This window comes from Nomascus leucogenys, chromosome 5 (assembly GCF_006542625.1).
Source record: "Nomascus leucogenys isolate Asia chromosome 5, Asia_NLE_v1, whole genome shotgun sequence".
Lineage (NCBI taxonomy): Eukaryota > Metazoa > Chordata > Mammalia > Primates > Hylobatidae > Nomascus > Nomascus leucogenys.
In genome coordinates, this window is record NC_044385.1 from 21,353,154 (window position 1) to 21,379,621 (window position 26,468).

Below are 26,468 nucleotides of genomic sequence, written 5' to 3' on the forward strand. Positions count from 1 at the left end.
AGCTTCATGACAGTATCACTGTAGACCCAGGATTTGGCCAAGTGCCTACTTTCAACAACGCATACTTGTTGAAAGTTGTTAAATGAACACAGTAGGTATTAGAAAAACAGACTGAAGAAAGCCCTGAGAATCTCAGAGTCAATGGCTCTCAACTTTCCAAGGTCAAATTACATTCCAATGACCTTGACGCAGAACACCTGTGCTGTGAATGCCCCTCTGTGGAGGAAGGTGATGGTGCCCGTTTCTTTGACGTCAAGGGTGACAGGTTCTCACAGCAGCCTATATCATTGTCATGCCCTTTAATTCTTATTTATTGACTGTGCTTGTTCAACAGTGTCTTCCTGCCTCTCTGCTCTGACCACCTGTCCTTGCCAGTGTAGCAGCTCTGACAACACAGGTTTTTAAGCAACTTTGCTCAAGAGGCCTCCAGGCACTCAGAAGTGCAAAGCAGGAGAATAAAGAGGGGAGAAGGGGCCAGGTGTGGTGGCTCATGCCTGTAATCCAAGCACTTTTGGGAGGCCGAGGTGGGTGGATCACCTGAGGCCAGGACTTCAAGACCAGACTAACCAACATGGAAAAACCCCATCTCTACTAAAAATACAAAAATTAGCTGAGGGTGGTGGTGCATGCCTGGAATCCCAGCTACTCAGGAGGCTGAGGCAGGAGAATCGCTTGAACCCTGGAGGCAGATGTTGCGGTGAGCCAAGATCATGCCACTGCACTCCACCCTGGGCAACAAGAGTGAAACTCCGTCTCAAAAAAAAAGAAGAAGAAGGGAGAAGGTTCCAAGGGGTAACCCTGGAGTCCACAGACCCCCTGGGGCATCCATGAACTATAACTGAAAAATTTGCATCTTAATTTTCACTAACCTTGAACTCAATTTTAGCATTCCCTGTTATTATGAATGCAGGCAATAACCACAGTAATATTAACGCAATCTGGTCTTCATCACCAAATGGAAACCATAGATATTCCTGCTACGGTCAAGAAGTCAATTTCTCAAAATATCATTGGCACTTATCACTATTTCGAAGTTATGGTACTTCTTAGATCCTCCACTGGATCTTCTTATTTAATACATCAATACAGAAGCACAGTGTTTCTATACGCAAATTTTTTTCTATAGTTTTTGTTTTGTTTTGTTTTGTTTTTGAGGCAGTCTCATTCACTCTGTTTCCCAGGCTGGAGTGCGGTGATGTGATCTTAGCTCACTGCAACCTCCACCTCCCGGGTTCAAGCAATTCTCCTGCCTCAGCCTCCCAAATAGATGGGATTACAGGTGCCCACCTCCATGCCTGGCTAATCTTTGTATTTTTAGTAGAGACAGGGTTTCATCATTTTGACTCAAACTCCTGTCCTCAAGTGATCCTCCCGCCTCGGCCTCCAAAAGTGCTGGGATTACAGGTGTGAGTCACAGCGCCCGGCCTACAAATTTGCTTTTAAAAATATTTTAATAAGTATTTTTCAATATCATTGGGGCTTTTAAAGTCTATGCATTAAATGCATTAAAAATGCATTTTTTAAAAAAAACATTATTCTGAGAAGGGGTCCAAGGCTTCATCAGACTGCTAAAGGGTCCAATGGCACAAAAACAAGGTTAAGAACCTCTGGAGTTAGGTCTCTAATATCTTCTCCCAGGTTCGGCCCTCACCCCTTCACATATGAAGGATAAATGATCATTTGTTTGGATGCTGTGGCTGCAGGTGCCGGGGAAGCGGGGAGCCCAAAGAGGGAAGAGCTCTCTGCGTGATGCTGCTTGAAGAAAAGGCTGCTCTGGCCAGAAGGAAGCCAGGTGGAGGGAGGCGGCTTGGCCCCTGTGGGGTAGAAACTTCTCTCACCCTGGTGCTGTCTAGTCTAAAACAATGGCGACTGCATCTGTTCAGCCTTCTGAGTTTCTCCACCTGTTGGAGGAACTGTGCTTAGCTTCTTCCCTCCTACTCTGTAGATTTCTATTGTATTTTACAGGGTGGTTTCGGGCATCACTGGTTGCTCTGACACTGCCAATGTGCTTTGGATGATCCCTGTTGCTAAGAAACAAACCTCAGATGTATCTTTAAACACACAGCTCCATAAAAGCACACGCCTCCTGACTCAACTCCATTATGTCTTTTCTTGGGCTGCTTGGTTACACTAACAGCTGTTTTCCAAAGGCCACATTTTGAACCTCAAGGAAATCTCACTGACTGTTCTGCTTACCCAGAGGAGGCACCAGAGCTCCGGGTGACAGCCCTGAGCAGAAATGAGGGCATCACTCCAGCCAGGCGCCCTGCAAACATCCAGCAGGGGGCTCGTGAAGGAGGGCCTCCAAGGAGGGGCGGGGCTCAGGTTGGGGACAGAGCTGAGGACAGGAGGAGCCCTAATGTGTGGCAGTCACCCCGAGGGACTAGTGAGCTGTGGGCCTGTCTTGGGGGCTCTTTTTTAGTATTTCTAAGAACCACTGACCTCACCTTACTGCAGAGCAGCTCCAGATTAAAAATGCTTCAAACCAAATCTAACCCAACTTCTCTCCCTGCAAGGCTCTAACCCTCTTCAGTATTTCTACCAGACAGTGCAGATCCCACCATCCCCTCCCAGTCCTGAAGGCAGAAGAGGGTCACACAGGCAGGCCACGGCTGGGAGTAGCCATTCCGGACTCTCCCTCTTGTCCCTCAATCCCAGGCTTTGGGAGTATGTTACATTGAGCTTCCCCAGGAGTTTCTCAAATGGGGTGCTTTTCAAACAATGCAAGTTATCTGCCCCCACCCCATTTCTGCTAATATTGAGTCAGAATCTCTCTGAGGGTAGAAGCTGGGGTTTTACATTTTTACCAAGCTTCCCAGGGGATTCTGAGGTCTGAGAACTGCAGTGTGGGACCGCACATCAGCCTGACGAGCTATTTGGCCCCAAAATTACTGAGCACCTGCTATGAGCCAGGTATTGTACCAACCATGGAGGTGCAGAGCTGAGTGAAGACTCATCCTGTGCTCAACAGGCCCACAGCCTAGTGGCCCTGCTGGGTCACAGAGCACTGGGCCTCTCACAGCTGGAATGGGAGGGCTGGCTTCACCCCAGGACAAATTCTAAGGATAATAATAATAAGGACAACATGTAAGCCTCACTATATGTATGTGCAAAGTGCTATTCTAAGACTTTATATGTAATAACATTTAATCTTCAAGACAGCCCTATGAGATAGGTGTGATTATTATCCCATTTTACAGATGAAGAAACTGAGGCACAGAGAGGTTAAGTCACCTGCCTAAGGTCATACAGCCATCATGTGATAGTGTGGGATCCAGGAGGTATTCCTTCAGAAAAAAAAAAGTTATCCCCAGAAAAGAGACACCAAAACTTGGGGAAGCATGCATGTGTGGGCACACATACAGCACACCAGCATTCTGGGACCTGACTGCCCACCCTCAAATGCCCTTTTGCTGGGGACCCTACAAGGACCTCTGTCTCCCACCCCACCTCCTCTTAACAGTGGGGTCGGCGGTTCTGCTTCTGTTTATCCTTGCTTCTAGAGAATGAGAGAGGCCACCCTCATTCCTGGCACCAGGAGCAAGGTCTGTCCCTGGAGCAATGAGGTGTCCTCCAGAGAGCAATGTCACAGGGGCGAAGCTCCTCACTACATTTCATGCCTTGGGCCTCCTTTCAAAGCCAAAGTCAAGGGACAAGGGACATGCCCGCTCCTCCCCACAGCTGGGACAGTGGCCGCCAGAGGGGGCAGCAGGCAGCCAGGCACCAGACCTGGCCGTTCTTTGCTCAGCAGGCTCCTTCCCTCTCCTCCTGGCCGCCCACCAGCCTCAGTCAAGCTGCCTGCTACTGATGCTTTAAAATTTTTTTAAAAATCAAATGTGTGTTGAAGGAAGAGGCTGGAGCTGTGCTGCAGGCAGCGTTCTGGTTCCAATTCCCACTCTGGATGGGGCGATGAACCACATTCCTGAAGCTGTCCCTGCCAAATTCCTCTGGGCTATTTCAGGGCAAAGAAAAAATGCCTGGGAAGCCCTTGGATCCGCGCTGATAGGCCCTGAACAACCCACCCCGCCTAGGGTTGACGGCAGCCCCGAACCCGCAGTGGGACTCACAGCCCTCAGCACCCTCGGAATGAGGCCCACCGAAACCTCACTACTCTAGAAGCACAAACTTTCTTTTTCAATAAACACACTTGACAAATCACAAATCAGCAGCAGCTGCCGGCCGTTGCCAGAGCCTGCAGAATGGACAGTCTCCTGACCTTTCCCACTGGTGTGAAGTGTGAGACTGTGCATAGTGGAGCTGGTGCTCTGAGTTTTTCTGATTTGTGCAAACTTCTGGACGTGCACTTGTCTTAGGCACATGTGGGATGCTGGTATGCAGACTCCCGGGCACGCACATGACCTCTCCCGGGTGTCTCAGGTTTGGCTTCTAAGGAATGGAGATAAGTGCTCAGCCAGACAGGTAGTCTGGTACCTCCTCCTCGGGGTGCCCTGTTCGCATTTCTGACAATACATAAATAATAATGTCAATCCAATAGCTTTCTAGTAATTCATAATTCTTTATGATTCATAATTCTACATGATTCAAGCCCCTCAGCTGTGTTCAGGTGTTCAATTAGGCAGCGCCTGGTGCCAAATGCGTCACCTGCTCACTAGAGACCCCTCGGCAGAATCATCTCATGCTGGTACTCTTCCACTTTTAACTGCTTTTATTTGTCATTTATTCTGCAACGTGTGTTTGGCTATTAGAAAATTCTCTGTCTTACTTGTTCATCTCCTCCCTTGATGTATAGCTCATTCTCTGGGAAATAAAATTTACTGGCAAGCCTCTGTTTGTGAGCCATAACAAATGTCTGGCATCACTGATAAAAATGATGCTGTTTAGGGCCATCGGGACCATCTATCTCTTCTCATTAAATCTGCTTTCCCTCAACCACTGGCATTCGGGATGAATATATTTCTTATTCAATGTTTCCTTACTTTGTTTAATGGCTAATATTGTTGTGTTTCTATTTTCTGTTATTTTCCACTGCAAATGTTCAGCATTTTAGCAGTGTAGTGTGGTAAATGGGATTTTTGAACCAATCCGGTTTGAGAAAAGAGCCCTCGGGGCCCTCACCACCCGTTGGATAGCTCCAGGATGGACAGTCTTCAAAGGCTTTTTGAAAGCAAGGCTTGGGAAGAGATTTCAGGTCAGTCTGGCCTGGAGAGGACTGTTGATTAGCAGAGCAGGTGCCCTGGCCTCACCACCCCACTGGCTTCATCATAGGAACAGGCTGGTCATCTTCTCCCCTAACCAGATCTACTTCCAGGAAGCCCCTTGTGTCAAGTGTGTTGTTGAGAAATCCAGGTCTCTGTCCTAACATGGATTCTTGGAATCTTATTTGCAGCATTTGCAGGAAGCAGCAGTGGGGTTGCTGCCAAATTCACCACCTACCTTCCCCCCAACACTGCATATCAACCTCAGCCTTCAATGTGCAAAAATCCCCACAAAAATCATGTTTATGGAAATTATATTGCCATGGCAACTGTAAAGGTCTCACAAGTATTTTTAAAATAGCAAATTAACAAAACCCACTTATAAAAATCTAAAATCTGTTCCTTCATAGGAATTACTGATCATACAAGGTCCAGCAAATATAAAGATGTGTTTTGTGACATGGTGGCAAAAAGTCAGTTAAAAGGGCTCTTGATCCTGGATTAATTGGGACAGAGGGTTGAATTAGTGAAAGCAAAGTTTGATTTTTTTCTATTAAGAGGTTGCACTTTGAACTTATTCTGGAAAAATGGCACCAAGACCTTCTGGTACAAAAAAAAAAAAATGTGGGTAAGAGACCTGAATTGCTGAAATACTAACTTATTACTTTCTATTTTCTCATCACTGATATTATTACCTTCCCCACTCTGCAAGACTATTCCATTTTTAACTCATAGGTTTTTAGCAGTTGCATAAGCTTCTGCCGCTGTGATTTAGCCTGGCTGAATCTCTATTATAAAACCTGCTTCTCAGAAGTCTGCACACAAATCACACAAGAGGGGGAAAAAAATCAGAAGAACCCTACTAGAACCTTTATGCCTTTTAAAAATGTAATTGGCATGGCTATCAAAAGGGATTCTTTCAAGTAGATGATGCACTAATTTTTGGTGTCTTTTGTAAAGACTTAAAACATAATAGGCGTATTTTGATGACTTCTCATAACAAGAAATCATTGGGGGCTTTGACATTTCAAACAGTGGAGGTTCTTTCTGTGAATGGAGGGAGAGAAATCAAACCACGCAACTGAGGATTCCATTCCTAAGCAAGTGTCATTCTCCAAGGGAAGAGGAACAGAAGAAAGGGTGATGGGGGACAAAAAGGCAAAACAACGGGTCCTAGGGAGAGGGGAGTACACTGGACTGAGTAGTGACTTGCTTTCAATATCTTCTGTTTATCACAGAAAGAGTAAGGAGGAATCGCTGGTAAGCCCAGGCACAAGCAATGGGCTGGGCAGCTGTAGCACCTTCCAAAATGAAGGCTCCAGGTGAAAGAGGGAAATGACATTCTGGGAAGGCGGCGGTGCTTCCAGCCATCTGGGTTTGTTGGGAGGAGAGCAGGCAGAACCAGGATTCTGCTGCTGGGGAATCCTCTGGGCAGAAGGTGCAGCCCAGAGATCTCTGAGCCAAGCGTGGGCGGGAGACGGGAGGATGGGGGGGTATGCAGAACTACCCAGGCAGGAGCCGGGCAGGGAGTCACGCCTAGCACCTTCTCAAGTCTCCACCCCTCCCCCAACTGAGGCATCTCCTGAGCACTAGAGCCATTTGCAAGCTGGACACCCACACTTTTCAGATGGCAGGAAGCTCTGGCTCCATGTACTGGCTGTTCCAGAGCTTCTAGGAGGAAGACTGTGTTAGAAACCAACATCTTTAGGAAAACCAGGTGGAGGTGGGTGGGGATGAGAAGGGAGGGTGGGGGAGCAGTAGTAGTGCCAAGGCTGGTGGTTCAGGACCCCACAGTCTAGTCAGGGGTGCTAAAAACAAACATCTCTGTGTGACCAGGGGGTCCCAGCAGGAAGCAAAGGCTCTCACCGCCAGGGTCTTCATGAAGGAACTATACACAGAGGTCTGGGCAGGATGGGAGGCTGAAATGCTGGTGCCCAGCAACAGTAGGAGGCCATTCTCACCCTTGGGCCTGAGGGGCAGGGAGAGGGAAGGCTGTTGTTGGGCGGAGAGGGCTGGGGTAGTGGAAGGGGGCTGTAGAATGGAATTCGTGGTCACAGACAGGAAGTTGGAGGGAATGGGAAACCAATACCCCAAACTCTCCCTCCTTTCCTCCATCCCTACCAGTGCCTCCCATTGGCTAAGACACCCGGAAGCCAGAGGGCAAGGGGGCTGGTGATGCAGGCCGTAGAGGTCGGCCTCCTCGGGTCCAGAGAAGGATAGGGAAGAGCAGAAAATGCATGGGGGAGGGCAGGGGAGTGGGAGCCACTGGCCTACCTGTCAAGCCTCCTCCCCTGCCCACCTCTGCTAGGGCAAGGCTTCTTAGTCATTCAGAACCGGAATGCATGAGATGCATCAGGCTAAGTGCTGAGGCTCCCATCAACAGTATGAGCTGGAATGAGAAGCCGGGATTCCAGATCTCAGCCAGCAGAAGCCACACTCTCCTTGAGAAAGGGGCACATTTCCCAGCTCATTATCACTCAGCAAGTAGGGCTGGGATTCTACTGGGTGCCCTGCAGTGGGCCCTCCACTAGAGGAAGTCACACAAAAAAGGTATAATCAAAGAGATAAGACTAACCCACATGCTAAGTTAGAAAACTCAAAATTAGAGTGGCAGGTAGACCAGATAATCCAAGAGTAGATGCCTGGTTCTAAAGCACGTTCTACCCATCACCCAACCACCAACCCCAGCCATTGCTGACTGTCTTCAGACGCATGTTAAGAATCACACTCTTTTCTCCCCATGATTGGTGGCAGTGCCACTCCCATGATGCTGGGCAGGGAACCCCATGAATAATAAGAAACAATGAGATGGAAATAGGCCTGGGAGACAAAGACACTCACCCACTCCCTTCCCTGAGTCCTCCTTCAAGAAGTGCTTTGCTTGACCTCCAAGCATTTCCTGAGGACCTACATCTTGAAACAGGGTAACCTAGCTCCTAAGTCCTCAGGGAAACTCACACAGAGAGATCTAGAACATCCTGGGGCATGAGTTGTATTGGGCTCAGAAGAGAAACTAGAAGGAAAAATAAACCACACCGTGGGCCCACCCAAGAGTGGGCCCAAGTAATTAGGTATCTCGCCAGACTCAAGACTTTCCTGAGTTTTCTTTCCCTTTAGCCCAAATCAATTCCCAAGCACTGAGGCCCTTGTTCTCAGGACGTATCAGCCTCAGAGTTCAGCCTTGGGCAGTCGGACCCAAGACCACCCAAGCCTTTTGGCCAAGCCTGACCTGTGAGTGAGGGTGCATCAGAGCTTGCCACCCTTTCTGCCTTGAGCCTCAGAACCCCAGCGATCTGGGCCTAAGATGGTAATGTTTACTTTTTTCCCTTCTGAGTCAGGCCACAGGGCAATTCCTGGAAGGATTCCACTTGCACGTTCAACCCACATGACCTCTCAGAGCAGCCAAGGCAAAGGGGCAGTTCTCCCATGCCCTCTTGGCATGGCAAAGTCACTGGTTGTTGATTTGAGGTGGTTTCTTTGAGGTCCATGGACAACTTCTGGACTCCACACTAAGTCAAAAAGAGGAATAACGAAGAAAATGAAGACTTCTCCAAAATAGCTCTGCAGCATTGGGATCTGCTCTTGCTCTGGCTGAAGCATTCAGATTCCTGATCAGCCCCAAAGGAAGCCTGCAAAGGCAGCCTGTCAGATCCATGGGCCACTGAAGAGAATCGGGTGTGCACAACGACCCCAGCCTCCTGGAAAACTCACTTTAACTGAGTTAGTTCATCAAGCCTATGCTGATGGAGCAGAAAAACACCTCATACTCCCAAATAGCTGCAATAAACTTTTGTATGCCCTTAGGGTTTTAATAGTAAGGATCTCTAGAAAAATCTCCTTTGGGGGCCTGGGCCTTGCAAATCAATGCAATCTTGTGCCCTGACTTTTTTCCTGTGGTCCCCAGATAGCCCCTGACTTACTTATGGCTGGTAGACCTTATGGAAGTGATAAGAGAGAGGATGTGACTGGCTTAGAGTAGAGTAGTTTGGATTTAGGTGCAATCACTATATCTGAACTGTATGAGTGTGTTTGGCTTTTTGCCAAATATTTTAACTTTTTATTTTAAAATAGTTTCAAGCTGGCAGAAAAGTTGCAAAAATAATGCAAAGAACTCTGGTCTACGCTTTACCCAGATTCCCAACTTTTAACATTTCACTCCATTTGTCTTGCCATTCTCTCTCTCCACATTCTTTTTGTTTCTTTCTGAACAATTTGTGAATAAGCTGCTGACATCACAGCTCTTTATTTCTTTATATTTCAATGTGTTTCCAAAGAACAAAGATATTCTCTTATATATTCATAGCACAGTTAAACTTAGGAAGCTAAATATTGATACAATATTTCATCTAATCTGCAATCTGTATTCTAATTTTTGTCAATTGTCTCAATAATGTCCTATTGTGATTCTCTTTTCTTCCAGTACAGGATGTAATCCAAGATTATGTTTTATATATAGCTGTCATGTGTTTTAGACTCCCTTAATATTTTATGACAATGATGCTTTTGAAGAATACAGGCCAGGTACCTTGTAGAACACCCCTCAATTTGGGTTTGTCTGATGTTTCCCCATGAGCAGATCCAGTTTATGAACCCCTGGCTAGAAGACAACAAAAGTGATATTGTGTTCCTCTCAGGATATCATATTAGTAGGTACATGATGTCTGCCCCTTGTTGATGATGTTAATTTTTAACAGCTTTATTGAGATACAATTTTTTTTTTTTCAGACGGAGTCTTGCTCTGTCGCCCAGGCTCGAGAGGGTGTGCAGTGGCACAATCTCGGCTCACTGCAACCTACGCCTCCTGGGTTCAAGTGATTCTCCTGCATCAGCCTCCCGAGTAACTGAGACTACAGGCATGCACCACCACACCTGGCTAATTTTTGTATTTTTAGTAGAGACGGGGTTTAATCACATTGGCCAGGCCAGTCTCAAACTCCTGACCTCAGGTGATCCACCCGCCTTGGCCTCCCAGTGTGCTAGGATTACAGGAGTGAGCCACCGCACCAGGCCAGAGATGCAATGTTCATATCATAAAATTCACCCACTGAATAATTCAGTGGCTTTTAGTATATTCACAGCTTTGTGGAACCATCACCACAATCAATTTTAGAACATTTAGAACATTTTCATCACCCCCAAAAGAAAGCTCATACCCATTAATGGTCACTCCCCACTTCCCCGCAACCTCACCCCCCACCCCACATACTATCTATCTCTATGGATTTGCCCACTGTGGAAATGTCCTATCAGTGGAATCACACAATGCGTGGCCTTTTGTGACGGAGTTCTTTCACCTAGCACACTTTTTCAGGGTTCAGATGATGTTAACTGTGTTCACTCAGTCAAGATGCTATCTGGTTCCTGCACTCTGTCATGTTCCCTGTGTAAGTTAGAAGCATTCCAAGGGTAGACACTTCACAATCATGCAAATAAATATCCTGCTCCTCATCCAACTTCCCCCTAGACTTAGATTTGATGGTTATTGACCAAACCAATCTTTATTAACAAGGTTTACTAAGATCGATCCCTTCCACCAGTCCTCTGACACTCATCAGTGGTTAGCTACACAACTGGAAAGTTCACAAGGTAATTAGAGATGGTGGCCCCACTCTTCTCAGTAACATCATAACTGCTTCAACAAGTCCCCCACAGACCAGGCCATCTGTCCCAGCAACATCTCTCCTCTGCTCCAGTTCCTCCCTGAGTGGTCGGGGACCAAGGACTCCTCAGAGACACACATGCTGCAGGACAACACATCTGCCCTAATTCTGCGTGCAGCCCTGAGAACTCTGAGCTAGGAAGGCCAAGAAGTGACAGGAAAGCCTGTGTCTCCTGGGGAAGGGTCCACTAGGTTAAAAGAACAAGGACCTGATCTTGATTCCACATTTCCTACCAGTAGTTAATATGCAAAGGTACCTTCACTTCAGCAAACACCTACTACAAAGGTGCTAGCTGCCATTGGAAATAGAAGATAAGTAAAGCACAGCCCCTACCCTCAAGGAGACGATTTCTCATAAAAGGATTAAGACAACCAAAGAACCAGAATCTCAAGGAGAGCAAGAGGAACATCCTAAGTGACCTGACCATTCTGAGGAAGGAAGAGCCCACCTCACTGGCATGGTCAGGAAAGGCTTTCGGAAGAGGGCATTTGAGATGGGTCTTGAAGGCTGGGTAGGAGTTAGACAGCGATGATGGAGGAAGGTGTACCAGGCAGAGGGTATAGCAGGAGCAATGATGCTCCCAAATAAAGGCCTACATAAAGCGAGGGAAAGAATGGGTGAAGCTCACTGGACCCTCGTGGGTCCAATGTGGAATGTGAACTTGGTTCAGTGGACAATGGGGAGCTCCTGAAGAATTTCAAGGAAGGAGAATCTAATGATCAGAGCTGAGACATGAATAGAAATGTGCTTAATCTGCTAACAGAGAAAATCAAAATGGGAGCATTATACCACAGCCATTCTGAGATGTGACCCAGGGGACCCACTTCCATTTGATCTGCCGTCGGTGCTCCCTTCTGCAGCTTGGCCTAAGAGTGACACTTCTGAAACCAATGCAACATCCCCAACCAGGGCCAGAACTTTTCCATCCCAGAGAGAGTGACTCACTTCATCACAAACATGCCCCACATTTCAACTTGTGCCACTGGCTCTGTGCTATTCCATTTTCATTGAGAATGTTTTCTGCTTGGTGACATGCTTCTTTTTCAAACGAAACAGAAAATAGAAGATGACAATCACCAAAACAATGTTCCATAGCCTGGAGGCTGCTCGCGTCTTGCCAACCAGCAACACTAATGTGAGCTTCGTCTTCTGAGACGTGGATTCCTGCACTGGCAGAACTTGGAGACAGCAACAGCAAAAAGCTTCCCAAACGATCACCCTTCCCCAAGAGCACCTGGATTAAGGTGTTCCTGTCGCATCAAACTTCCAAGGTTCTGGAAGAAAAGTGGTCAAGTAGTGAGGTTGGAAGCCAGGGCTGAGGAAGGAGCAAAAGGCTATAGATTTCCTAAAAGCCATTGAATCATATACTTTGTGTGTTTTTTTGTTTTGTTTGTGTATTTTGAGACAGAGTCTCACTCTGTCACCCAGGCTGGAGTGCGGTAGCGTGATCTCAGCTCACTGCAACCTCCACCTTCCAGGTTCAAGCAATTCTTCTGCCTCAGCCTCCCAAGTAGCTGGGATTACACGCGCCCGCCATCACGCCTGGCTAATTTCTTTTTTTTTTTTTTTTTGAGACAGAGTCTTGCTCTGTCGCCCAGGCTGGAGTGCAGTGGCGCAATCTCGGCTCACTGCAAGCTCCACCTCCTGGGTTCATGCCATTCTCCTGCCTCAGCCTCCCAAGTAGCTGGGACTACAGGCTCCCGCCACCGTGCCTGGCTAATTTTTTGTATTTTTAGTAGAGACGGGGTTTCACCATGTTAGCCAGGATGGTCTTGATCTCCTGACCTCGTGATCCACCCACCTCAGCCTCCCAAAGTGCTGGAATTACAGGCGTGAGCCACTGCGCCCCGCCAATTTTTTTTAGTACAGACAGGGTTTCATCATGTTGGCCAGGCTGGTTTTGAACTCCTGACCTCAAGTGATCTACCCGCCTTGGCCTGCCAAAGTGCTAGGATTACAGGTGTGAGCCATCACGTCCGGGCTGAATCATACACTTTGAAAGAGTGACTTGTGTAGTATGTAAATATATCTCAATAACGTTGTTCTGGAGGGGCAAGGGTGGAGCAGTGAGGAGAAGGGTCCTGGTGGCAGGCATTGATGTGGTCACTGACAGGTCATGTGGCTGTGCAGTTGTCCTCCACAGTCCTCACCAGGTCTTCATTAACAGCGGTGTGTTCAGTTAACTGGACAAATATGAATTAACCCTCCAGGACAAGCCAGGCACTGACAGGCAGGGAGGCCCTGAAGCCAGGGTAACTGATGGTGAGATTGTGGGTCAGAGCCTCCACGTGGTAGGCTCACCCTTTCTTCTCTTGTCTGTAAATTGAAGGTATTGCAGCTGCCCTAAAGTTCTTTGGCCCTTGGAAAGTTGAACCATTTTCATTGTTGAGGTTTCAGGACAGGCTCTTCTCCACAAACAGCAAATTGCTCTTGGCCTCAGGGTCAAACTTCTCACACAACAGAGACCAGAGCTGGACTGAGTGCTCTGCTCAACAGGGGGCTCTGGCCATGGCCCCTACAAATTCCAGGTTCAAGGGCAGTCCTGGCCTTATCTCATTTTATTCTTTTCAAGAAAAGTTACTTCATCAATGTAATTTATGGTCTGTCATAAAATAAATGCGTGGTGAATCCCCGTGTCCTACCTTTTGATTAGGAAAATACGGTCTCCTTCCCATTGCCTCCGCCTTCCCCTAGGAATGTCATTTCTAGTATGTGCTCAGCCTGGGCCAATGAGACCCAGCACCCAGTTCTCACTAGGAAGTTCCCATGCCAAAGACACACCTGCTACCCTACCCTGCCCCAGACTGTGGGGCTTCAAGTGTGCTATAAACCACCACCAAGTGTGTGCCTCAAAGGTATATGGACACAGAGATTTTCAAACCCAGACCTAGAAACTAAACTATACTCTAATTTTTATTGTAAAATAACTATAGGTAAAGTCTATGGAACATTTGTGCACACAAACACACAGGTGCACATCCACCCACCCACCCACACACACACACACACATACACACACACATTCAGTCACCACTTTGATGTTCCCCACAGCCTTTTACCAAACTGTAAAGTTATCCTCAGAGACACATCCCTCGCACAGGCCCAGGGTTTGGGGAGTACAGTGGAGAAAGCTTCCAGCTGGTGTGTTGAACTGAGCCCTGGAGAACGTGTGCCCTTCCCCTTCAAGCCAGCACGTCACGTGTGGGAGGTCTGGTTGGGTGCCCAGTGGGAATTCCTAGGTGTCAGCTCCATGTGCTGCATGGAACTGAGCTGCTGAAAAAAGGTGGAAGTGCTTGTTAGTCACCCTGTCCACCCCCAGTTGCCACTCAGAAATACCCCAGGAATGATCCTGGGAACAAAGGGGATTTTGCTAATGATTTTTGTGTGTTGATTTTGTATCGCACAACTTAATTGTATTATATTCTAACATATTCTAACAGTTTTTTGGTGGAGTCTGTAAGGTTTTCTATATATAGGATTATGTCATCAGAAGTGACAATTTCACTTCTTCCTTTCCTATTTGGATGCCTTTTCTGTCCTTCTCTTGCCCAATTGCTCTGGCAAGGACTTCCATTATGTTGAATAGAAGTGGCAAAAGTGGGCATCCTTGTCCTGTTCCAGATCTTAGAGCAAAGGCTTTCAACTTTTCACGTTGAGTAAAACGTTAGCTGTGGGCTTCTCATATATGGCCTTTATTGTGTTGAGGTATAACCTTTCTATACCTAATTTGGTGAGATTTTTTATCATGAAAGGATGTTGAATTTTGTCAAATGCTTTTGCTGAATCTAATGAGATGATCATATGGTTTTTGTCCTTTGTTCTGTTAATGTGATGTATCACATTTATTGATTTGTGTATGTTGAACCATTCTGGCATCCTAGGGATAAATCTTAATCATAGTGGATGATCCTTTTAACGCATTGTGGAATTTGATTCACCAGTATTTTGTTGAGGATTTTTGCATCTATGTTCATTAGGGATATGGGCCTATAATTTTCTCTTCTTGGACATGTCAGAATGGCTTTTATTAAAAAGATGAAAGATAACAAGTGCTGGTGAGGACGTGGAGAAAAGGGGAATCCTTGCACATTGTTGGTGAGAATGCAAATTATAGGACCATTATGGAAAATAGTATGGAGATGCCTCAAAAAGCTGAAAATAGAATGACCATATGACCCACAATCCTACTTCTGGATATTTACCCAAAAAATTTGAAATGTGTGTATCCAAGAAATGTCTGCACTCCATGTCTACTATAGCACTATTCACAATAGTTAAGTTATGGAATCAACCTAAGTGTCCATCAGCAGATGAATGGATAAAGAAAAGGGGGTATATACGCACAATAGAGTATATTCAGCCTTAAAAAAGGAAAGTCTATCATTTGCAACAACATGAATGGAACTGAAAAACATTATGCTAAGTGAAATAAGCCAGGCACAGAAAGACAAATACTGCATGCTCTCACTCATATGTAGAATCTAAAAGAATCAAAGTCATAGAAGAAGAGAGTCGAATGGTAGTTGCCAGGCACTGAGGTGGGTGAAGGAAATGGAGAGATGGTGGTCAAAAGGTACAAAATCATGGGAGAAGTATGATTTTTTTCCCTTTTTTGAGTTCTATTGCACAGTGTGGTAAACATAGTTAATAATAGAGTATCGTACATTTCAAAGTTGCTAAGGGAGTAAACTTCAAATGTTCTCACCACAAAAAGTGTTAAGTATTTGAGATGATGGATACATTAACTAGCTTGATGTAATTATTCCACGTTGTATTCATAAATTATACCCCACAAATTTATATAATTAGAAATTGTCAATTTACAATTTAAAAGTGCAAGGGGGATTTTGCTAATATTAATTGGTAACAACAACCTTTTCTGACCGTGGAGTGCTTTACAGTTAACGGTGCATCATGACTTTGTCAGATGCCCAAGCAGAGATTATTATTTTCATTTTACAAGTGAGAAAACTGAGGCTCAGAGAGGCTAAGTGACCTGCTCAAGGTTCCATGGTACTGAGGAGTTAGAATTAGGTCTGAAGCCTCCTGGCTCCTAGTTTATCTCCCTTTTCATGATGCTTTGTGGCATCATGAACCTAATGTTGAACTCGAAATGGCACTTAATTTAGACCATCCAGGTCATTCTGTTTAGCCTGTTGCTCATCTCCCAGATGGCCAAGTTTACCAGGAAAGCATTGCCTAACCACTGCAGACTGGATGAAATAGGCCCCAGTAGCCCATCCTTTCCTCCATTAAAGCACACACTACTGTCTGTATTCATTAGCGTCTGCCTTCCCATTAGACTGTCAGCTCCTTGAGGGCAGGGACCACATCTTCTTTGACTTTGTGCCTCAGCTCTGAGCATAGACCTGGCACACAGTAGGAGCATGTTAAGAGTGAAATGCTGCTGAAGGCACTCAGAAGCCAGCCCTCCTCTGCTTAGCAAGCTATCTACACTTTATTGAGACACAAACTTCCCCTGTATCATCTGTTAACTGACCACTCCTGTGGCAGCTGGGTCCCTTGCCATTTCTCAGAAGGAATTCTGATGCTGTTAACACATCTATTTGAAATTACCCTTGAAATGGGACAGGTCCAAATTGAGATGTGCTATAAGTGTAAAATATACACCGGATTTGAAAAACTTAGTATGCAAAAAAGAAAATATATCTTATGAATAATGTTTATATTGATTATATGTTGATAATATTTTGAATATATTGGGTTAAATGAAACATATTATTAAGGTTAACTTCATCTATTCCTTTTTACTTTTTGTGATATAGGTATGTACTAGAAAAATTTTAAATTCCCTATATGACTCATATTATATTTCTGTTGGAAAGTTCTGGCTTAGGTCCTCACAGGTCATAATAAGGACTCGAGCTTTTACTCTGAGTGACATGGGAGCCATTAGAAAGTTTTGAGCTGAAAAGTGACACAATCTGACTCACTCGTGTTTAAAAAGTAGCACTCTGGTTGCCATGTTGCGGACAGACTGTAAGGGACATGAGTACAGACAAGCAGACCACGTAGGAAGCTACTGCAGTAATACAGGGGAATGTGGAAGCTTGAACCAGAGAGTGGTAAGAAGTGGTCAGATACTGATCAGGCTTGGAAAGCAGACCAAGAGGACTTCCTAACAGATTGGGCATGGGGTTAAAATAAAAAAGAGTCAAGGTTGACTCTCAGTTTTTGGCCTGAGCCACTGGGAGGCTGCCATTTGCTGGGATGGGGAAAGAGGAGGGAGAACCAGGTCTGGGGAAGAAGACCAGGAGTTTGGTTTTGGATGCGTTATGTCTAGGATGCCTTTTGGTTTCCAAGTGGAGACACTGAGAAGCCAGTTGGATACATGACTCAGGAGTTCAGGGAAGAGGCCTGAGCTGGGGATCTAAACTGGGGAGTCATCATCATAAAAATGCAATTGAAAGCCCAGAGGCTGGGCAAGATCACTGCGGGAGTGAATACAGGCAGAAAAGAGAAGACCAGGGTCAAGAAGACCAAGCGCCCTGGGGAGCTCTAAGGTTTAGAAGTTGTGAAGAGAGGCAAAGGAAGCAGAGAAAGAGCCTTGAGGTAAAAAGAAAACTAGGAGGGAGTGGTGCTGTAGAAGCCAAGGAAAGAAAGCATTTCAGGAGGAGGGAGTGAACCCCAATGGCCGGCGCTGCTGATAGGTCCAGGAAGAGGAAGACAGAGAACCAGCCACTGGATTTAGCAACCTGGAGGAGACTGGCGACCCTGACAAGTGCAGTGTAAGCGAGTGATGGAGGCAAAAACATGATTAAAGTGAGTTCACAAGAAAATGAGACAGGAGGGATTGGAGACAACAAATACAGACAGCTCTTTCAGGGCATTTTGCTGTGAAAGGGAGCAAAGAAATGGGCACAGGTCAGAGGGTATATTCCATCAGGAGAGGCTATTTTTAGAAGATAGACAATTTCAGCATGGATGTGTGCTGCTGGGAGTGAGCCAGTAGACAGGAAAACTGATGATGCCAGAAAGACTGGGAATTCTGATGCTTCCCCAGTCTCCAAAGAGTACGCTTATATTGCTTTTTCATGTTTTATCAAATTTAGACATCACCTATCCACTTTCTGCTGTAATACACACAAGCCAGCTTGCTTATATCACCCCTCATTGCACTTTTACTCTTGTTCCCACATGATTCCAGCAGATCACTATCATCTCACTGTCCCAACACATCAACTATTTCAGTTCATCTGTTGGTCACCTTGGTGCCTTTTATTTCTTGGTCTATTAACTACAGACAGCATCTCTTGACTCCCGTTTTATATGATTGGGGTATTGATGTCTCTACCCTACCATCTGCTATTAATCCGCTTTGCATATGTCATGCTGGGACAACAACAAGACCAACAACCACAAAATCTCAGCAACTCAGGCTTATTTCTGATTCACATGCCATGCCATGGCCTGCTTCTGATGTGCTGTTTATTCTGGGAACTAGTTGAAGGGCATCCCCCATCTGAGACCTGCTATTTTCATGAGAGAGGGAAAAGAACAATGTCAGAACTTCACACCGCTTCTTAACGTGTCTGTTCGGCATGGAATATGTCATTTCCACTCACATTCAATTGGCCAAAGTGAGTCACGTGGCCAAACCGGATATCAGTGGACAGGGGAGGAAGTATTCTCCTACAAGGACAGGCAAGCCATATGGCATCAGGTGGGGGTGTGAAATCCTCCTTCAGGGAGAACAGTGAATAATTGGGAACAATAATTTAATCTATCACAATTCCTCTTCTCTCTCCTTCTACTTTCCAATTTCTTTTATGTTGTCAAGCCAGAAACTCTTTACATACTCCTTTATAGCTATTCTTAAGTAGCCTTCAGTGCTTTGTTGTTGATTTTAGAAGTTGAAAGCCACTAAGCAGCATTTACATTATTATGACTAAGCAAATATTCTTTACTGCAGAGCCAAACAGTCCATATCATGTACCACTGTTCCAATGACAGACCCTATGCGCTTAGAGCCTTTCTTACATTCCACCACATGCTCACATGTGGACCTTTTGGACTTCTTCATATTTAGGCTATCTCTTTCATAAGAAATTTTTTGTTTTTCCAGAAGTTTCTGAATATGTTTCTTTTTTCTTGTTGATAGAAGAAATATTTGTCTTCTACATCATATCCCTACTAACCTCTAAATTTCTTCCCACTCCATTTATTGTTTGAACTCTTTTTTTCTTTTTGAAGCCGCTGACCTTCTGACCTGATTGGGCAAGCTGCTTCATTTTTGAATCTTAATGCTTTTGCATGGCTCTTTGTCTTTACTGCAATTACTAATTGCCTTCTGTTTTGTTTGGGTGGTTTTTTTGGCTTGCTTTCTGCTTTTCATTACAATCTTAATTTTTTGCAGTGTCCTAATAATACTCTCTACTCTCTGAAATGTCCTTCTCTCATGTCACCTTCAGAGACCTCTTTCCTTCCACTCTAATGAAAAGTAACTACTCACTTGTTCTGCTGAACAATTTCATCCTGGGGTTGCTTTTCATGGCTACTCTGTATAGGATTCACTGTTTCCTGAATCTTCATATCTCCTTTCTTGGTTTACTCCCTTACTTTGTTGAAAAACATCTTCAGGAACTTCCTTCAAAAGGTTTAGTAGGCTGTAAACTTCCTTGGTCCTTGCATCCTCAGGCCTACTTCACTTTTATATTGAATAAAGGCTTTGGACCAGATGATCTCTAATACCTATTCCAGGAGTATAATTCTAGTCTATATGTTATTTGTGGATAACATACTCTTTCAAGAAGACATTTAAAATAGTTGCTGCTCCCCAGGAATTTAAGATCTACTTAGATAGACAAAGAATAAAGTCTCAAAACAGCAACAAAAAATCTATGATACAAAAGATGCCAGGAGGTAGGACATGATTAATCATCAGTTTGAGCCTTGGGTCTAGAGGAAAGAGAGAGAGAAGAAGCAGAGCCGGCCTGTGGTGCTCTTATTGAGCAAGCAAGACTTTAGCAGCAACAAAGAGTAGGCAGTGTGTTCGGGATAGATTGTCCCTATCTGATGCCCTGAGTCCAGTGGAGTGGTTAAAGGTCAATGGAGGTCCTCCTCCCTTCGACTTTCCCTGTCACTGAGATATCAACATTTTCATTTCACCAAATCAAGATAGATATAATTTTTAAATATAAAAGTATAATGATACCCCTGACCACTAGACAAACTCTCTGGCCATGTTGGGGCATAACAATGAACTTTCATTACAGGTATGAATAATCGTGTATATGCTTATTTTTTTATTTTTATTTTTTTTGAGACGGAGTCTCGCTCTGTCACCCAGGCTGGAGTGCAGTGGCGCAATCTCGGCTCACTGCAAGCTCCGCCTCCCGGGTTCACGCCATTCTCCTGCCTCAGCCTCTCCGAGTAGCTGGGAATACAGGCGCCCGCCACCTGTAGCCCGGCTAATTTTTTGTATTTTTAGTAGAGACGGGGTTTCACCATGGTCTCGATATCCTGACCTCGTGATCCGCCCGCCTCGGCCTCCCAAAGTGCTGGGATTACAAGCGTGAGCCACCGTGCCCGGCGAATATACTTATAAACATCCTAATTGTTGGAACATGAAGGTACCAATGGTGGTCTTTATTAGTAGAGTTTCACTGAATAGGACTAGAGGTGACTCTCTTTACTAATGTCCATTTGTAAATATTGTTTTTCATTGTTTCAGTGAGGAGTTGGAGTGATCATAAATCACTTCTCCTTTCCAGCCACTCCCTAGGAGAGAGCACATCCCACTCATGATATGAGTGTTATCCCGAGAGCACTGTTGCTTGGGTGGAGAAGGCACTGGGGAATTTTAAGGATGGGGCTTCTCCACAGCTGGTCCTGCAGACTGGATGGACCTGAGACACCTACATCAGAGGGAAAAAATAAAAATAAAAAACGAGCCTTCATTCAGCAAAGACTGCCCTCTCATCCAATCTAAACTCCAGGAGAGGACTTGCAGGGAAGGAAGTTTCCAGAAAAAAAGAAGAGATCTTTGGGCCAGTGGTCTGAGCAATTTCCAGAATGGGAGTTTAGTGAGGATGGCAAGTGCTTAGGACACGTGATAGATTTTCTCAGCAAGTTCTAACCTAACACTACTCCCTCAAGGAGGCTTTCTCTGAGCCCCCTTCCTTCGCCCCCAGGAAGAATTAATTTCTGCTACAACACTCTGTTCCTGCTGCCATCCTAGCACTTATCAAATTCAGACAAAGTTGGCCTCAATTTTCCTCAACAGTCTATGACATCCTGACTGATTTATTCATCATCACAACCCCAGTCAATGCCTGGCAGGTGGTAGGTGCCTGTGTTGGTCAAATGCATGAGTGAATTGAAAGAAGCTGCATTTCATCAAAGAGCAGAATCAGCCATAAATATTCAATTGTCCCAGGAGTTTCAGATAAGCCAGGAGGCCTTGGAGAAGTGGATCTGGGCCAAGTGGCGGATTTCCAAGAGCTGGGGCCATTTAAACCACTCCTGGGGAAGGGGGGCAATACAACCACCTGCAAGATTGGTCTGAGCTGCTTTGTTGCCTGGGACTCCACTGCAGGTGGAGAGGGGAGCAGAGGGATCAAAAGCACTCAAGGAGCCTTTGCTTCTGAGTGGGGTCCAGAGGGCAGTCCTGCCCTGGCTGCAGCGACCCCCACCCAGAGATGGGACCAGTGCTCAGCTCTGCAGAAGAGCAAGATGGACCCACCATCCCCGGAGAGTTTCCTATGCACCAGACACTGGGCTTTACGTAATCATGTTTCATCCTCTCAGCAACGCCAAGAGACAGGTGTGCCTGACTTACAGATGAGAACCACCACCAAGGATCAGGAATCCGTCATTCTGTGTGGAGAGGAGCAGGAGCCTGTGCACCCAGTAAACTGTACAATAGCAACCAAAGCAAAATTAAAAAAAAAAAAGCCAGGATTATGTCACTGAAAATTCAGAAATCTGTGCACCTACACCTCACCTGTTTTATTACTTTTGTGGTTTGCATATCTTCCCTTTATTTTCTCCTGGTTTCTTATAATGGTTTGTTTTGTTTGTTTATTTGTTTCACAAAAATCCCATAGGATTCTGATCTCACAAAGGGAAAAGCTGGATCCCCAGGGCAAAGAGCCAGGGGTCAGCGGAATGGACGATGCCCTGCAGCCGATGCTGTCAATGCAGCAGGGCTAAGGCTGGGAAAGGCACCTAGTGAGGGGAGACCAGGGAGGGTACACACAGGTGCATGGGTGGGCAGCTGCTGTCTCCTGGGGCTGGTCTCCCACCAGGTGGTTTCCTCGTGCAGCAGTGACTTGGTGCAGCCCCTCTCACCTGGCACCAATACATTTGTTTCCTCAAAAGACCATAGGGTGGCGTTTACATCACCACTTTAAAAAAAAAAAAAAAAAAGGTGAATCAAGATGCATGCTGGCTCAGGAGGATCTTCATATCCACCAGAGGGAGGGGCAGGCAGTCTCTTTTTACTCCAGCAGGTGAGAATTTCTGATAAAACTAGATTAACATCAGCTTGCCTCCTTGCAGTGTCTAAATGTGCAAAGAGAGCTGATCTGATGACACCAGCCAGGGGGACAGGCTGCTAGAGGCATCCCAGAAGAGAGAAGCCCAACTAAAGACCACCTAACTTACTGCTCAGATAGGCTGCTCTGGCTGCAGCAGCCCCTTAGGGTAGAAAGACAAGTAAGCTCGGAGGGGAAAGTGAACGGGTCCTGCGTGGGTGGCTGTGGCCTTGGCTATCACGGCAGCAGAGGCCCCTGCTAAGCAGGCGAAGAGCGAGGAGACCGTGAGAAAGGCCAAAGTCAAACTGAAAACCCCTTCCAGCTGGCCTCTGCTCTTGGGAACTTGGAGCCATACGTTGGCAACAGGCTCGCCGACAGGCGCACGCTTTCTCCCGGAGAGGGCACTGGGGCGCCTGCCTCTTCGCGCGGGCACGGGAGAGGGGGGCACCTCCCAGCACGCAGGAGCAGCCAGTGCCAAGCTGGAGGAGGGGAGGGGCGTGCAGGCAGAGACCTGGGGGTGGAGTTAAGGGAGGGAGGGTCAGGAAAACTTCTCATTCCCTGCCTCCCTTCACCCTCCCGCACCATCTCTGTAAGGGGCCTCTGCTTTAAAACGTGGGACATAGATGCCACCAGAACCCCTGCCGGCTGCCAGAGTCCTGCACAGAATTACATCGGCGCACTCTCTACTTCTCAAGAACATAAGGGATCCGAGGGAGCTATGGGTTCATCTCTGGCCACATGCATCCAAACTAATAAAATCATCCCCCATCCCCCTGGTGCCCTGCGGGGTGCTGGCGGAAGTGCAGGCACCCCAGAATGAGGCGGAGGAGACTCTGGCTAGAGTTCTCGTTCCCACGCGGTCCGCACTCCGCGAACCAAAAGGGGCTGCAGGTATATCTAGCCCGGATTGTCCCCTTTCCCTGGCTCAGCTGACTTCGACGCCCAGGAGTTTGATCCTCGCCGCCGAGGCCCTAGAGCTCCTTCTGACCCGACCCCATTCCTCTCGGGGAAATGGGCTCGCGGACGGATGCACACAACGGAGAGAAGGAGCAGAAATCGGGGCGCCGGGACGGGAGCCCTACCCCGAAGCCGGCAGAGCCATTCCGGCCGCCGCTTCGGGCTCCAACATTGGCCGCAAAGTTTCCGGCTCTTTGGGGCCCCGCCTGCGGGTCGGAGACCCCAGCGCAGCCTCTCCCCTCTGGGGTGCCCACTCCACGCGCTTCTGCCACCTGCCAGGGAACGCCAGGAGCGGGCGGTCGCGCCTGGTCGCAGCACTTGGAGCGCGCGGCCCCGCCAGGAGGTCTCCGGCCGCGCCCTTTTCTCCCCCCACGCCCTCCCGCGGCGGGGTCCGGGTCGCAAGGGTCGAGGCAGCCGTGTCTTACCCAGTCCCGGCACGAAAGTGTTGAGGAAGAGGCAGATGACGGCCACGGGGAAGGGCATGTAGGGGATGGCGGCGCGCAGGGGGCCCTTCTTCTCGCGGACCTGCACCACCACCCCGCTGGACGAGGACGCCCCCCGGGGATCCGCCGCCGCCACCGCTGCCGCCGCCGCCGCCGTCTCGGCGTCTTTGAGCGAGGGCTCCATGGCCGGGCGCGCTCACAGGCAGCCGGGCAGCACAGCCGGAGCTGGCGCCCAGCGTACGGGAGCAGGAGACTGCCGGCTGCGGGCTCCGGGCTCCGCGCCGAGCTCAGGCGGCCGCCGTGCTCCGTGCGCCGCGCGGCTCGCGGAGACTCCCGCCCTCCGGCGTCCCCACACGCCCGGCGGAGGGGCGGAGAGGGCGGCGCGACACCCGGTGACAGCGCTCTGACGCCCCTCCTCGCCAGGCCCCTTCCCCGCCCCCTCCCCCCAACCAAAACCACCACTCACAAGGAATGGAAAATCAGGGCGAAGGGAAGGCAGTGGAAGAGGATCGCAAAGGGAGCTGGTTGCCCAGGTGCTGGAAGGGGTGGACACACCTCGCCCTCCCAGACAGGTGAACTAGGAACCTTGACCACGAAGTCCCGCGAGTGTGTGCTTGGCTGACACCGTCGGGAAAGCCTCGAGGCTGAGTGCATTGATCTAGAGTAAGCCTTTGGCCAGGGACATGGAGACAAGGGACCGCGCGGCGCCTGACACGTAGTCGGCCTTCAGTGCATTGAGATTTAAATGATTTTGTTTGGAGCGAGCGCAGTGGCTCCCGCCTGTATTCCCAGCACTTTGGGAGGCCAAGGTGGGAGAATTGTTTGTGCCCAGGAGTTCGAAACCAGCCTGGGCAACTTAGCCAGAGCCCCCCAGCTCTATTTTGTTAAAAAAAAAAAAAAAAAAAAAAAAAAAAAAAAAAAAAAAAAAAAAAAAAAAAGAAGAGTGAATTTGTTTCAAGTGTCAGAGAAAAAGCAATCCTGGGATCGGATCGATAACAGAGGAAACAGATTTTCAAACACCAGGCCAGGTCTCCGCAAGACTAGTTAAAAGATGGGACACTTCCCTACACACACGCACCAAAAGCAGAAAGAAATGCGCCTGTTGCAGGCATGTTGGGAAGCGTTCACCATCCCCTGAACTATGCTGGAGGAAACCTGAGCCTTTTGTGAGCCCGACGTGGTGGTTAAAGAGCCAGTGAGGACACAGCGCCGTCTGGCGTTAATAATGGGGCAGTTGGTAGAAGCAACAGCCAGCAGCTTGAGGTCCTGTTTTGAATTCGATTTTCTGAATAAGGCTGCCTTCGCCTCCGCACCTGGAAAAAGTAAACGGATGAAAGTTACCTCTTCTAACGTTAGGGAGGGGTTCAAGTCTTCCGAATTAGACAGTCAGCAAATCGTCTGAATAATTGGAAGGGTGCAATAGCCTCCCTTCAGGAATAATAGTAATTAATATTATAAACAACCCAGGGTCTCAGAAGAGGCTAAAAGAACATGGGTTATTGTATAAGTCTCTGAATAAAATAATTTAAAAAGCGAATGGCCAGGGGTTAGTGATGATACTGGTGGACACACACATGCATGTGTACACATACACACACACACACATACACACACACACGAGTCATTAACTTAGGTTTGGCAGTCAGAAGAACAGGGTTAAAAATTTTAGTCTTTGTTCAGCCACTAATTATCTGTATGGCTTAGAAGAACTCGCTTAGCCTTTTCTGGCCTGGAGTTACTGTGTTTGTTAAAATCATAGCAAGATTCCATTTAATACACACTTATTGAAGGCCTACTAAGACTTAGATTCCAGGGAGAGAGAAATGAGTAAAATCCAGCCTCTGCCTCCAAGAATCTAAGAAATGAGCTGAGAGATACTGATAACTACAAAGATAGACTTACAGAAACAGTGAGGAATGTTGCAGCTGTGATGTGCTGGAGGTGCTGCGACAACATGGACCTATCTGTGAAGCCAGCTAGCGTGGGGGAGGCCTCGGGGAGGTGTCCCAAAGAAGGCGATACTCAAAGGGACTTGAGCAATGACTACAGTTAACTATTTGCAGATTTGTTATTTTCAACAAACATTTATTTATCCAAGCACTCTCTGCCAGGCATCATTCTAAACCCTTTACACATTTTAACTCTTTTAATCCTTACCATAACTCTACAAAGTAAGGATTATTTATTTCCCCATTCTACAGATGGGGAAATTGAAGCACAGAGAAGTTAAACAGGCTGCACAAAGTCCCCCACTAATCAGTGGTAGAGCTGGCAGCTGAATGCAGGCAATCTGGCTCCAGAATCAATTCTATATAACCATTATTTTATTCAGAGACCTAGAAAATAACCCACATTCTGTGAATATTCTTTTGCAGAGCACTTGAACTGTCTTAGGGCCAGTCAATCATTCCTCCTGGAGAAAAAGGATTTCAGGGAAGTCAGTGGATTTGTATCCCCCAGTTTTCCAGATGATTTGCTGAATATCTTGGATGTCAGAAAGACATCCAGGCAGAGCAACAAAATATACAAAGGCATGGGAGCCCAGGGAAGTAGGGATGATTCCAGGAATTGCAGTGTGGCTGGCACTAGGGCTTGTGTAGGCAGAGACAGGAGATGGATCTGGTGGGGTGGACAGGCATCTAGTACTGAATGGCAAAGGAATTTGGACTTGATCTCGGTGGTGGCGACGCAGAATCACTGGAACATTTTAAGCAGGGGTGTGGCATAAGTGTTCCAGTTACTATCACTATGTCA

At 47.0% G+C, this 26,468-nt stretch overlaps 1 protein-coding gene across 2 annotated transcripts in view; it reads right to left on the reverse strand.

The window, feature by feature from the left end:
* Positions 1-24,066, reverse strand: part of STUM (stum, mechanosensory transduction mediator homolog) — a 61,454-nt gene extending 37,388 nt beyond the window's left edge. For both annotated transcript variants that reach the window (XM_030812793.1, XM_030812791.1), the window contains exon 1: positions 23,697-24,066. In XM_030812793.1, the coding sequence (XP_030668653.1) occupies positions 23,697-23,898 (202 nt within the window). In that variant the 5' untranslated portion in view covers positions 23,899-24,066. The remainder of the gene's footprint in view (positions 1-23,696) is intronic.
* Between the last annotated feature and the right edge of the window lie 2,402 nt (positions 24,067-26,468).